General features: G+C 36.2%; 1 protein-coding gene across 1 annotated transcript in view; it reads right to left on the bottom strand.

Moving 5' to 3' along the window:
• AP3B1 (adaptor related protein complex 3 subunit beta 1) overlaps window positions 1-15,832 on the bottom strand; it is a 254,416-nt gene that overhangs the window by 203,094 nt on the left and 35,490 nt on the right. Inside the window, exon 3 of the mRNA XM_054578514.1 lies at window positions 12,688-12,762. Coding sequence (XP_054434489.1) covers window positions 12,688-12,762 — 75 coding nt within the window. The remainder of the gene's footprint in view (window positions 1-12,687; window positions 12,763-15,832) is intronic.

A 15,832-nucleotide genomic window follows, 5' to 3' on the forward strand; every position in this document is an offset into this window, starting at 1 on the left:
TTATTAATAATCATACAGAAAGTCAATAAATAATAATACAAGGATCAATCCTGTGCTTCGTGTATTCACAACCGTAAACCTACTTTTGCCCCACCATGCATATTACAGATAATGAATGATAACAGAAAAAGTCTGTGAAATAAGAATTTTAATAACCCAATCTATAATTGTAACATTCTATCAAGGTGTCCTTCCTTTTGAGGGGGAAAAAAGTCCCTGAGCAAAATTCATATAAAAATAATAAAATATTAACAGAACTGCAAAAATATTTTCAAAATGAAGGATACAAATAATACAAAGAACCTGAGTTCTGCCCACTAATTATATGGTATGGTAGCTTATGGTATGTTTCTTCATCTGTCAAAAGGTGCTAACTACAAATCAGTTTCTATGGTAATATTCACATTCCGATATATATTACATATCTTCAGTTAAGTAAGAATAATGTGTGACAAAACTTCCAAAGGTTGGAAGTGTGTTCAGAAAACTGTTTTTAAAGGCAAATTAATCATTGTTTATAACAAATTATGATAAACAGAAAAAAATAAATGCAAATTAGAATTTGAGTTGAAATTCATCAACTGCTTCCTTCTGGCACTGCTCATAGCCCATATCTCCCCCCTCAAATATCTGCAAATCCCACTCCCTAACTGGCTCCTTTATATATCAGCACAGTACCTGCCAAGAAGTTTATGGAATGTTCAAAGGGCACAGGAAATGGGTGGAAGGTGTTACAAATAGCTGGAATTGATGCTGAAAAGGAAAATCAGTGCCACACTGGGCCACGTTTTGTGTATGAACCAATCTGGACTACTTTAAACATGACAGAACATAGTTTTGAGGTCTTTCACCATCCTTTTGCTCCCTTCTGAACTCACTCCAATTTGTCTATGTTTCCTCCAGTGCGGCATTCTAAACTAAAACTGAAGATTAAGCAGAACAAACTGGTTAACATTTTGTTCCTGGTTAGGTACTTTCAGTGATACAACTAAATTTTAATTATGGTAATACACCTTTTCCAAATGTACTTCTGACCAAATCAAGCCATACTTAAATAACTCTCCTGGTGAATTTTTTTCCTTTTAAAAGAAAAGCAAGATCTTACATTTACCCACAGAAACATTCAGCATCCTAAGATCATTTTAGACCTTTGCAAACTGACCTATGCTGCTGCTCTTAACAATTTCATGAGCACAAGCAAACACCTAATAAGCATACTTCCTAAATCATCATCATTAATAAAAATGCTAAACACACTATTTTAAGTTGATATCAATCCATACTTCAATACTATATCACAGGGTGTGTCACAGGGAGCGACGCGTTGTAGGGGAGTGCAGGGTGTGGGCGCTCCTGGATCTGAGGGTTACTGTCCGGAGCCAGCTGAGGAGGGAGCAGGGCTCTGAATCCCGCAGAGCCCATCCCGGGGTTGTCACAGATGGGGAATAAGCACGAGTCATTGCAAACACTTGTCTGTTTCCCAGGAGAGGGGATATGGCTCTTCCCTCTAGTCGAGAAGGGCCCCAGCCCCCATGTCCTAAGGCTTTTATTCAGAAGCATATGCACAGGGGTATGGATGCAAAGCTCATCAATCAATGTCAAAAGGCTATGTTTACAGAAAACAGACAGAGATCATAGATAACAACTGAAGGAACACAAGAGATCTGCCTCAGGTCAGAGTCTATGAATAATGTAAATCTCCTTCCCAGTATGAACCAGTTATCATAGCTTTTGAGGGATGAACAAAGCATGCTCAGAGGAACTTAGTTTTAGGCCTGACTGTCCCCAGAACTTCCTGATCCAGTTCAGGGCTGTACCTGCCTTTAGTATTGTTTCAAGTCTGAGCCAGGTGGGCGGAGCAGTGCCATCAAGAGATAAGGAGACTGCTTTCAGACAGAATGAGGACTCTGGCCACATCCTAGCCGAGCCGAGGAGTGAGTGCCTTTCTGCCTTTTCTCCGTGTCCCCCAAGTCCTTGCCTGCTGCCCATACCAGCGATGTCTGTCTTAGGTTGTCTCTCCTCATGAGAGAACTTAACCATCATCAACAACCAACCATCACAGGGCCAAGCAGGGTGTTGTGAGGGAGGCAGGGGACAGGTTTCATCTCCTCAGTGGCCTGTTTTCCCAAGGCCTCCTTGATTATTTCCAGTCTTGGGGCCCTCTTGCCTGTCAGCAAGGCTACAGCCCCTGAAACCAGACACGATGTTTCCTAACAAGGGCTATAGGTAAAAGTAACAAAAAATTAATTTCCTATTACTCTTCAGTGTTAAATGAATCCACAAAATCTTAAAAACAAAATCTACAATTCTTAACTCAGTACTCAATACAGTCCAAAATCTGGCCCAAAATTCCTTCTAGCCAAACAGGAATGTCACAGGTGGGCACAGGTAACCAGGTCCTTGGTGATCGCAGACAAAAAATGAACTGAACACTCAGAGTTTATAGCAGAAAGCGAGAAAAAGCAGATTTATTAGGCCACACAGAACACGGGAGCAGGCTAACCCTGAGCAGAGCAGAGAAGAGCAGAAAAAAGCCTAACAGCAGCAGCTTACCTTCCACACCCCAAACCCAGGGGCTAGGACTGTTATTCCTCTAAGGTGGGTTTCCCACAACACTAATTTATTATAATGCTATTATAATGAAGCAGGGGTCAGGTAGCATCTTCTACACAGGTACATTCCTGATTCACTAGGATTCAGTGCTTTTCCAGAAAGCAGGAACTACTAGTCTTAGAACAGGGTCTCCGCCCCTTATCCATGTTCTTTATCTTAGCCCTGGGGCACCTCTGGAGTTTCCTCCTTCCTGACTATCTCCTGCCTCAGGAACAGTCCCCAAAAATACCTTGGCACATTTTTTTCTCAATCTTCACTCACATTATCACTCTATTTTTCCCCAAATTCCACTAATTAAAGTCTTCCAAAAAAGCAGTAAAACAATAAAATGTCCAGTAACAGGTGAAGAGTAAAATAAATACAGTACCATCCCCATAAAACTACACTATGCAGCCACTATGTAGAATTAAATATTGAAAATATGTCCTTGTAGATAAAGGTGCAAAATGTATGCATTGTAGCTCACTTCTCTATTTTTTTCACTTCTGTATTAATAAAAAACAAAATACAGGTACACACATACAGTATGTTATCACCCTAAGAAACATGGCAGTCGCACCCAGGTGCCCGCACATCTACATATGATGTGCCATTATATCATAAACAACAAAGAAAGGAACAACAACAGAAAAAACCCTGCCAATTATAAATTGTCTGTTACCAATTGTTAAGGTAATTCCCAACTGCAGCAACAAAATAAAAAATAAATGTCTTAGAATAGACATAATATGCTAATAATATCAAATACATATAGCACTATGTACCAGGCATTATATAATATGCTAATAATATCAAATACATATAGCACTAACTATGTGCCAGGCATTGTTCTAAATGTCTTACTTAGATTACTTCATTTTATATTCACTACTCAATGAACACATGTCTTATTATTCCCATTTTAAAGAAACTGAAGCACAGAGAGGTTTAAGTAACTTCACCAAGACAGCACATGTATTAAATAAAGATCCAGGATTCAAATCAGGTAAGCGTAAAAATTAAGAAATCTATATGGTAAAATGTGAACAAGTAATTATGTCTGGGTGCTGGTATTAACCAGTGAACTTTTTTACATCTTTATATCGTTCTATATTATTTAATTTTTAACATGAAGATTAATTTTGTGTTCAGACAAAACAATTATTTTCACTTTAATATTGAATCTCACCTTTCCACCCATCCTCCAACACAAAAAAAAGGTAGTATTTCTCTGATTATAAAACTATTTTAAACAGTTTTATTATAAAACAAATCTCAAACTGAAAATATTTTTGGGATCCTTAAGAAGACGGTTTTTCTTTAGTGTTGGCAATATATAGCCATCAGAATTGTTTCACACCTGCTCAAGAGATCAATGAAAACTCAGCTAAATGAACACACTTTTGCAAGTCACCCAATCTGCGACAGCCCCTTGTTTCTGAGCATTAGCCAATCAGAAACAAACGCACTACAAGAAAACCACACCTCTGGGTGCCAATCAATCAATGGCAGTCTCACCCGGGTGCCCACACATCTACATATGATACCAAACCACGCAGGTCCCTGAAAGTCCATGAAACTTTTTTCTCTGTTTGTTTATATAAACGCTTTAAATGATCACTTGGAACCAATAATCTTATACAACAATACAAATGAGTTCTAAAACTATATGTATGTAAGTATATAAGATAGTAATGAAATGATCCAAAATATACCAATATTTTAGATTTTTTAATGGAAATACAAATTCTAAAAATTCTTTAATTACAGTTTAAGAACCACTCATCTAATTGTTTGACGTATAAATGATTTACTTCCCCCACCAGGTTTTAAAGTTCCTAGGATTACAACAATGCCAAAAGGCAATTAGCATTTGCAGTTTAACTAATTTATAGCAACATTTCCAGTAACTATCACATGCCTGGCATATACTAAGAGCTCAGTAATTATCAGCTGAACGAAACATCACAGCCCAATGGTAGGCTGAAAAAAAAATGAAGTCATTTCCCATTAGATTGCTACATCTAGGATCTAAGTTACCACAGATGGTTTATAACCCACACCTATTCAGATGTCTAGAAGGACACCAACATATTTTGAAGAAATGATACGTATTACAAAGATTGCCTCTAAAGTCTTTAACTCGTGGAGTCTTAAAAAAAAATCAATCATAAAGAATATTCTTTCTCCTTACTAATTACATTCAGATCTCAGTCTACAATTCTCTGAAAAGTTTTGAAAGAAGAATGGGTTCGAGTCCACCCATCCTTTCATTGTTTTGTGATTTCTTAGTAACACTTTTATTTACCAAGTTACTGGTACAGCCAACCTATAAAGCTGAATTATAAACTCCAGAATATATCCAGAAGTTTGTATTGTCAACACTGAAACATTCAGATCCACAGCTGAGCTAACAGATATCACTATAATTAGTCACTATTACAGAAGGATTTTTGTGATTGTTACAGCAAAAAGCGTAACAATATTAAATCACAGAAGGTTGCAAAACACTAAATTTGTTCTAGTTCTGTTATAAGAATCAATCAATATTGACCACAAGAGGCCTATGCACTGACTGGCTGCAGGTGTGCAGAGAAAACCTACTTTCCCTGAAACCATTCTGTGACCAGAAATGGGAGTACTTAAAGCTCCGTGACTACACCATTTTCTGATCAGTTACTTTCATTCAATGCTACGACACTCCTTGCTGTAAAGCTAATCATAGCAGAGCCCCAGTAGGCTGGAAGAACACAGGCAGATCTGTTTAATTAGTTTATCAATACTAGTACATCAAACTTCATGAGTTATTGACTAAACCTTTGATTATTTTTGTACTATAGCTACTGATTGCTTACTAGGTCACATTTTGAATCACTTGACAACGAATGGCAGATGACGTATAGCTCAACTGTGTGTCTAAGGCAGCATGTACTTGTAAAAATGAAATTTTGCACTTGATAGGAATAAAACATCAGTCAATCCTCTGAACATAAATTTTAAGAATCTTTTGTCAGTTTTCCCACAACATTAGAGGATTATGCATGTTTCAAAAAGTTAACAAGGTATTTCAATAACAAAAGAGGTTCAAACAAATAGACTAGCAATTAATTATGTTTATAGGGACACTTTGTTGCAAAACTCTATGCAACATACCAGGATCTGATTGTAAATGAACAAAGAGGAAAGTCCTACTATTGTAATATCTGAAAAGTACAACCAGCTCCAAATTAACAATAACTAGTATAGAATTTTCTGTTTACAACAAGACTACAAGTTCAAGAAGAACTAGTTAACTGACTACCGATTTCTAAGGACTTGGTCATTTCTACTCATATTTAAAACAAAAAACTTTTACCAATACCAGATACCTCCTCAAAGGACAGCTAATACCAGATTTAGTAAGAGGTCAAAATAAGGTAGAAAAGGAGGAAGGAATCATCAAACAGGAAGAATGGCTCTAAAGGGGGAATGGCCTAAGACTGGTTCTGAAGCCAAGCTACTTGGCTTTGGACTCTTACTCTTCCATATACTAGCTATATGACCTTGGCCAGATAATTTACTAAAATGGGGTTATATCATAAAACGATAGCAAGAAGATAACTAAGATAACTTTCCCTCTCATAATCTCTGAAAATTAAACATACTTCTAAATAATCCATGTCAAAAAAAAGTAAATAAAATATTTTTTAACTGAATGACAATAAAAGTAATCAAATTAAAATTGGAAAAAGCACATAAAGCAATGCTAAGAGGAAAATACATAATATTAAAGGCTTATATTAATAAAAATATTTCATCTGCATTCCCAACTCAAAACATCAGAAAAGAAATAATAAAACCCAAATCAAGTAGAAGGATGAAATATTAAAGATGAATATAAGAGTTAATGATATCAAAAAAAATCAACGACATAGGAAACAAAAAATTTACACAATCAAAATCTGTTTTTTAAAGATCAATAAAACTGAGAAGCCTCCAAATCAATCAAGAAAAAAAGAAAACAAAAATAATCACTATCAGGAGTGATCTAAGAGGAAACATCACTGAGGAAACTACAGACATTAAAAGGACACTACGGGAATGTTACCAACTTCATGCCGACAAGCTGACAACCTAGACGGAATGTGTAAGTGTCTTGAATGACAAATTACCAACACAGATCCAGGTAGAAATAGAAAATCTAAATAGTCCTATGTTGAGTGTCCACAAGACAATCTTAAGTCTTGATGACTCACCAGAAGAACTCAAACAGCTCAGAAAGTTGTAATATTCAGGGTTATAGATCATTACAACAAAATTAAAGTCAGCAAAAAGGAAAGGCACATTGGGGTAAAGTACAGAGGAAACCAGGCACAAGTTTCCAAGATTCCTCCTGCCAGTGGAGTCACATTAAAAATTACTTTAACTCCTTCAGCAACAATGTGTAACAATAGGTACAAAGAGCTGCCAGTCAGCAGCACTTGATTAAGACAAATTGGTCCTGGTTTTTTATTAGGGCTCAGTCATGAAGGTGCTGTATGCCTAACCTACGTACACTGTCATCAGTATGTATGACATTAGTAACTAAAGCTCCTGACCAAGCAAATTTTTACCATAAATCATGTGTTTAGTATAAATGATTGAACAAACTAGTATACCATGACTCAAGACACAACACATGTAAAATACTCTTATCAGACAGAATAGTCCAAGAGCCCAGTTTGCTAAAACCAACCAAGGATCAGTCATGAAAACAGACCTTCCTTGGGAATATACAGGGTTTGAACAGCCTAAGCCAAGCTAACTGTTTCCCAGACAGGCCTATACCAAGTAAACAATTTGAATTCAAAATTAAAAACCTTCCCATAAATTAAACTCCCATGCCCAGATGACTACACAGTAAAAATAAAATAATATCCAGCTAGAATAAAATACCAATTCTACACATACTCTTTCAGGCAACAAAGGATAAACACCTCCTAGCTCATTTATAAGGCTGGTATTAACCTGATTACCCTGGTATCAAAACCAAAACTGTTACAAGAAATAGAAAAAATATTATTCAATAACATACAGATGCAAAACTCCTTAACAAAAGTTGGTAAATCAATTCTAACAATATATTAAATAGTTAATACAACATAGCCATGAGAGATTTATCCCAGGAACAGAAAGGCTTAATAACTGAAAACTGAACCCAGTTAGTCACCATATAAAGAAAATAGAGAAAAAAATCATATGATTATTTTGATAGTTATAGAAAAAGGACTTGACAAAATTCAAACCTCATTCATTATAAAAACTCAGCAAACTAAGGATAGACTACTTCCTCAACATGACTATAGGCATCTGTCAATAACTATTATCACATTTGATGGTAAAATACTCAATGCTTAGTACATCAGAAACAAGGCAAGGATTACCACTCTCATCATTCCTATTCAACATTGTAATGCGGCTGTACTCATGTAATATGACAAGAAAAAGACATATAGAAAAGTAAAATTATATTTGTACATAATCATTTATGTAGCAAAGACTAAGAAACCTATAAAATACGTATCAGAACTAATAAGTAAATATATCAAGTACAGAATATGTATGCTAGTAATGACCAATTGGGAAATGAAATTAAAAAGATAACACCATTTGAAATAGCTTTTGAAACTACTAAAAACTAAATTTAACAATATGTGCAAAATTTGTATACCAACAACTACAAAACACTGCAAAGGGAAATTATATAAGGTCATGTTCATGGACTGAAAGACTTAATATGGTGAAGATGGCAATTTTCCCCAAATAGATCTATAAATTCACTGCAAACAATATCAATCCCAAGATGCTTTTGAAGATACTGGGATGCTGATTTTAACACTTACATAGAAAGGCAAAGGGCCCAGATTAGGCAAAACAAGGCTGAAAACAGAACAAGACTGGAGAGCTTACACTGCCTGACTTCAAGACTTACTATGAGACTACAGTACACAATGTGGTTACAGGCACAAGGGCACACACATATATCAGCGAAACAGAAAAAAGCTCAAAAATATACTCACAATTATATGATCAAGAATTTTTCACAAAAGTGGCACAGTAATTCAATGAGATACAGTCTTCTTAAATGATAGCAAACCAACTAAATATCTGGGGGGGAAATGAATCTTGAACCTTACCTCACACCACACACACAATCTAATTTGAAATGTTGTACAGTAAAGAGTTAACATACCAAGCCAGAGATTGCTTTCCTTAGGAAGTCTCCTCATGAACTGGCCCTGACTGGTATATGAGAATTTAAACTTCAGGGGCATTCCCTCATTCCTTAACTAATAAAGGTGGTTTACACACAAACAATATGGTTTACACTAAACATGTGCTCCCTTTCTGGGAGTCTGGAATTTATGTATATGCTAAACAGTTAATCCCTACAAGAACAGTCCCCAGTGAAAGATTTGGGTACTAAATCTCTAATGAGCTTTCTGAGCAGAAGACACCTCATACATTTTGTTACAATTTAAGCTGAAAGAATCTATTGTCACTGGGAAAATTACTAGGAAAGGATTCTGGAATCTTGCGTCGGTTTCCTCTAGACTTTGCCATATGCGTCTCTTTTAGTACCAGGTTTTGTTATGTATCTTTCTTTAATAAATCATAACTATGCATGTGACTATATCCTGATTCCTAAGAATCCTTCCAGTGAAATCACTGAATATGTGGGTCATCTTGGGAACCCCGCCACGACATGGATCATAGGCGTAAATGTGAGAGAGAAAACTATCCAACTTTTAGAACCAGGGGAAATCTTTATGACATTATATTAGGCTAAAATTTCTTATACAAGTCACAAAATAGCTTGAATTATAACTAAAAAGTCAATAAAACAGACTTTATCAAAATCAAATGCATGTTTTTTAAATGACATTGAAAAACAAAAAGAAGAGGCACAGACCAGGAGAAAATAAATAATAGTAAATAACCATCTATCTGACACATGGCTTGTATCAGAATATATAAAGAACACTTATACTTTAATAATAAGACAAAAAAATTTAAAAAGGCTCAAGACTTGAACAAATATTTTAGAAAAGATATATGACTGACCATCAAAATCACAAAAAAAATGCTGAGAATCACTAAATACCCAGATAATGCAATTAAAAGCACAATGAAGCTACCATAAAGTCTTACAAGATCAAGTGTTCGGAAGGATGTGAACCAGCTGGAACTCTCATACACTGCTCATTGGAATGCATACAGCCACTTTGGAAAAACTATATAGCACTGCACTATTTCCTAAAAATGACACATATACTTCCCAGAAAATGCAACAAATCTATTTCCAGATAGTTACCCAAGAAAAATTAAAATACATGCCCACATATAGCATTTAATTCAATCCAATTATATTTCAACTGACAAATTAAGAAACTGTGAAAAATCCAGATTACAGCAAAAAGAAAGTATGAATACACAAAACAGCATATATGAATCTGTTTCCTAAGTTCAGGAAGTCAAACATGCGATTCCACACTGTATGATGTGATATAAAAGAAATTCTAGAATGATAAAACTACAGTGACTGAAAGCAGGTAAACACTATGCACAAAAATTAACTCAAAATGGATCATAGTCCTATATATAAAAGCTAAAACTATAAAATTCTTAGGAAAAAGACAAGTACAAGTCTTCATGATCTTGTATTTAACATCAGTTTCTTAGATATGATACTTAAAGCATAAGCAGACAAAGAAAAAGCAGACAAATTGGGATTCATCAAATTAAAAATGTCCTTCAAAGGATACTATCAAAAAGATAACTCACAGAATGGGAGAAAATATTTGCAAATCATGTAACAGATAAAAATCTAGTATTCAGAAATATAAAGAACTCTTACAAACAAACAATAAAAAGGCAAACAAACCAACTATAAAATGAAGAATGGCTCTGATTAGACATTTTTCCAAAAATGTAAACCTGACCAATAGATGCTCAATAATTTTTTATTAGGTAAATGTAAGTCAAAATTTCAAAAGTGATAATGAGATGGATACCACCTCACAGTCTGTAGGATGTCTATAATCTAAAAGACAAACAATAATTTTTTTTTAAAAGAGAAAAATAAAGTGTTGGTGAGGATGTGGAAAAATGAGAACTACATACATTGCTGATGGAAATGTAAAATGGTTTACCTGCTCTGGAAAGCAATTTGGCAGTTCCTCAAAAAGTTAAACATAGAGTTACCATATAAGCTAGCAATATCACTCCAAAGTATATACCCAAGAGCAATGAACACTACATCCACACAAAAACTGGTCCAGAATGTTTAGAGGAGCATTATTCAGCATTATTCAGCATTATTCAGCATTATTCAGCATTATTCATACAGCAGCATAACCAAAAAATGGAAACAACCCAAATGTCAATCAACTGATAAATGAATAAACAAAGTGCAGTATATACATACAATAGAGTACTATTAAGCAATAAGGAAAAATGAGTAATATTATTAAGCAATAAGAAGGAATCAAGTATTATTCAGCAGAAAGGGGGAATGAATAAGAAGAATAAATACTGCCACATGGATAAACCTTGAAAACATTACACTAAATGAAAGAAGCCAGACATAAAAGCCACATATTATATGATTTCATTTATATGAAATGTCCAGGACAGGCAAATCCATCAAGACAGAACGTAGATAAATAATTGCCTAGGGCTGGGGAGAGGGGAGTGATGACTAATAAACACTTTTTTGAGGTGATAAAAATGTGGAATTAGATGGTGATTGCTGCACAGTTCAATGAATATACCACAAATCACTGAACTGTGTACTTTAAAAGAAGTTTATGACGTTAATTATATTTCATCTATTTTAAAAGATGACTGATTTTAAAGTAAAAATAATAACCATATAGTTAGGGTGTTTCAGCATATTTAGAAGTAAAATGCATGATAATATGGGAAAAACTGGGAGGGTGCAAATGAGAATTTATTGCCATAAGGTTTTCCAAGTACATACGAGTGGTACAGTAGTCTCCCCTTATCCACAGTTTCACTTTCCCCTGTCAACCATGGCCCAAAGATTATTAAAGGGAAAATTCCAGAAATAAGCAATTCATAAGTTTTATATTGTGAGCTGAGTAGTACAATGAAATCTCACACCGTCCCACTCAGTCCTGATCAGGACGTGAAATTGTCCCTTTATTCAGCATAGCCACACTACACAGCTACCCACCCATGAGTCTCTTAAGAGCCATCTCAGTTATCAAGTTGACTGTTGAAATATCAACAGCAGTACTTGTGTTCAAGTAACCTTTCACTTAATAATGGTCCCAAAGCCATTCGCATAACTTTTATAACAATACATTGTTCTAATCGTCCTATTATACATATTATTAATCATTGCAGTTAATCTCTTACTGTACCTAATTAAACTTTATAATAGGTATGTATGCACAGGAAAAAAATATAGTGTATACATGTTTTGGTATTATCTGTGGCTTCATGCAACCACTGAGGGTCTTGAAACATATCCCCCAAGGATAAGGAAGGGCTAGTGTATAATGATACTTGAAAGTAGACTGTGATAACTTAAAGGTGTATATTGTAAGTCCTAGTGGTAGACTGTAATAAGTTAAAGGTATACACTGTACAAGTACACCCTAGAGTAAGTGCCTACCAAATATATAAACAAAACAAAGAAATGCACTTTTAAGGATATTAATACTTGATTATAAGGAAAAAGACTCCCTATACACTTAAGTTCTACTTGTTATACTCCACTTCCATCCACCTAAAACATCTGCCCTGATGTCACCAGGTCCTTGAAAATATTCTTTAATGAAGACTATTCCTTCTCCCAAACTCCCCAGACTCAAAAAAGAGGACCAGGCGTGTTGCTTTATGCTAACAAAGGGCAAATAGGAGGCACACGTGCTGGCATTTTGACTTGCATGAAGGTATCACGATTTCCTACTGAGTAAACATAAACATACCTCAGAAGCAACAAAAATCTAATGATACTTAAATATCTTATGTTGCATTTCAAGTAAGTAAAAAGCATATGATTCTTTCCAACAGAACAAATCATGAAAATTTGACTCAAAACAGTACCTCAATATTTTTACTGGCCACATTCTTCACAACGGCAGGAAACAGTTCGGATGCATTTCTCCCTTTTGCAATCATCTGAAGAATAAAAGTGGAATATTAGGACTGCAACTTCTTTTAAATTATTCATTTGAAAACAAAACATAAATTCCACATTAAATATTTAGAAGACTGAATCAGCAAATAAGATATGGAATTAACAAGCTGAACTCTTTTTGAGTCATCTTACTCATCCCAACTATCTACAGCAAAGAGCAAAGATCAATCTCTCGTATGAAAATATAAATATGCAAATATATAGACATATTAAGGAAGAAATATATAGTAGTTTAAGACATAATAAAATATTTATAACAGTTTTCTCTGGCTAAGGGGGTTGTGCTTCTTAAATATCTGTACTGTTTTTATGTTCCAGGTTCTTACATTAAAGATGTACTGCAATGGGGTGGGGATGTGTGGAATAAACACTACTTTCAGCAAAAGTAACTCTTTTTTCCTTAGCTTTATTTCATAGGTTCCCTGACTTCTCCAGCCATTAGCTTTCAAAGTTCCCTTCACCAAGTCCTCTTTCTCCGCCCAATGAAGTTATGTACACCACCATCTTTTCAGGCTAGGCTATTCTACAATCTCTGAAACTCCTAAGAATTCATTTGCCCTCATGACTTAACTCTAACCCCTATGGGGATCCATTCCACAGACTCCAGCCCGAACTCTGAGTCCTAGTCCTACTTCTCTCATTGGACAACATGAGATGGCTGTCTCATCCCAAACTTGCTGTGTCTACAACCAAACTCATTTCTCATGATAAAAAGGTACTCTGCTAAAATTTCCTATTCCCACCAATTTTCTCAAAAACTGTAATATCTAACATATCAAACAATTATGCCCAAAACGCAGAATTATCTTGGACTCTTATAACTAGGATTTGGTGCGATTTCTTAGTACACTCAAGTTCATCCCTCCTTACTGCTACTATCCTAGCACAGGTCGGTGTCGCCCCCCAAGGACTTTCCCACCAGTCCCCTCCGCATAATAATAGCGTACATCACTGACAGGTTAAGCCTGACTCAAAGATTTCAAAAGCCCCTGACTGCCTAAGAGGTCAAACTATTTCACTTAATATTCAAATACCTTCACAGTTTGCATTAATTAAGCTCATCAACCACTACCGTTCTACACCAATGCTTTTATCAAAGTAAGCTGATCTTACTCACTACTAGAATATTCTCTTGCTCCTCTATGCTCATGTTCATATAAGGGAGGACCCCAAAAAACCTGGAACTTATTTATTTAGTTTGGGGGATACCAAAGTACTTTATTTGAAGGAAGGGTACAAATGAAGGACATAAGCGGATGATTCATACAAGTTATAGAAAAGGTTAAGGTTAACTTCAACATGCATGTACTGCTTTGGTGACCAGGGAATTCACTCCCATAGCTGCGGGAAGGCAGCCTAATGCTTAGCTCTCTTTACCATCCCCCAGAATGTGCTTGTCAAAGAGATACCCTGCCACGCCAGGCTGAGAGGCCCCCAACTTGCACAAGTTGGTTATGTGGTCACCCAATTCTTTGGTGGATTTCACCTGCTCATCCAGGTATGAGTCCTAATGAAGTCACACAAATGAAGGTCATTTTTCTCAGTGGCCAGTTTCTGCAAGTCCAATAGTGACCGAGTCACACTTTTTTCCAAGTTGTAATGCACGCTCCACTGCATTCAGCCCATTCTCCCCAGTCATCACGTTCTGGTTTCTTGATATCCTGCAGGAAGATTCAGCCACCTCCTTGGTTCTGCAGCTTCACCAGTTCTCAGCATGTTTCCTCTCCTCATTAAACTGGTGAAAAAAATACTTGGCAAAGTTCTTCGAAGCCACATCAGTGCAAAGTAGTAAGACATGGACAGGCAGATGTAGGAAGTGTAGAACTCCAGGTTGATCTGGCACCTGATAGCGGCCTCTGAGTTCCGATGGTAGTTCTGGCACACCTGTGAGGTGGACGTGGTCATCGTGATGGGCAGCTGAGGACGACAGGTGGCTTCACAGCGCTGTAGCAGTGGCAGGAACCCTGGGGCGATCTGAGGGTGCTGTGAGGAGGTGGCAGAAGGATGGATCCGCACAGCTGGCTGGGATGTGGGGTCGAGCGCCAGGTTCTGTTCAAGCACTTTTGAAGCAGGAAACCATGGCGAAGACTGTGCTGGAATTTATTTATAAAATATTGTGTATTTAGTCTTACATGTTTAAACTTCAGTCACCTTCAAAGTACTCTCCACTTGATGCAATACACTCGTCAAGATATTCTTCCCACTGCTCAAAACAGTTTGTGAACTCGTCAATTTTTATGGCTTTTAGTGCTTCTGCTGTTTTTTGTTTCCCTCTTCCACATCAGCAAAACATTTTCCTTTGAGAATTTTTCTCATCCAGGGAAACAAAGAAAAAAAAAGTCGCTTGGGACGAGATTGGGTGAATAGGGACAGTGGGGCACTGGGCTCATGCCGTTTTTGGTCAAAAACTGCTGAACACTCAGCTCAGTGTGGGCAGGTGCACTCATAAATCACCCATCATGAAATGGGCAAACACGTTGAGTCTTTAAAAAAAAAAAAATTCACTGAAACAGAGCAGAGCCTCTCATAACACCGATGGGTACACTGATACAGATGGGTTCCTAGAACACTCGCCTAGCAGGGAAAGCCTGTACTACAAGGGGCCCACACTCCAGAAAATAGGTCCAGTTTTTCTGGGGGGGGGTCCCCCTTGTATCATGCCCCCAACCCAATTCTTTTTATTTTTCTGAGTTCTAACCTTCTACCTAGAGTATCATCAAGTTCTAATCATCCTCCCTCGCTAGAGCCATCTCTAACACCTAACTCATTATGGCATCCAAGCCTAATTTCCTATAGAGTTTGTTAAATATTCACTTTTCATTTGGATTTCTAATGTGCTTTTATTTCCATTTATTTCAGCTTTATGTCTACCTGTATTCTTCCTTTGCTCTCATTCTCAGAATATGGTTTTCTATAAACTATATAAACTATATATAGACTTAAAACTGTATTTTAAGTCTAGATTTTGGTAGCCACAAAATAAAGTTTTTAAGTACAGGGTCATTTTTTGAAAAGGATTCTTGATGAATTACAAACCATATCCAAGAAAAG

The sequence above is a fragment of the Pteronotus mesoamericanus genome, unplaced genomic scaffold, assembly GCF_021234165.1.
Source record: "Pteronotus mesoamericanus isolate MK-2021 breed Mesoamerican mustached bat unplaced genomic scaffold, CSHL_Meso_final contig_50, whole genome shotgun sequence".
Lineage (NCBI taxonomy): Eukaryota > Metazoa > Chordata > Mammalia > Chiroptera > Mormoopidae > Pteronotus > Pteronotus mesoamericanus.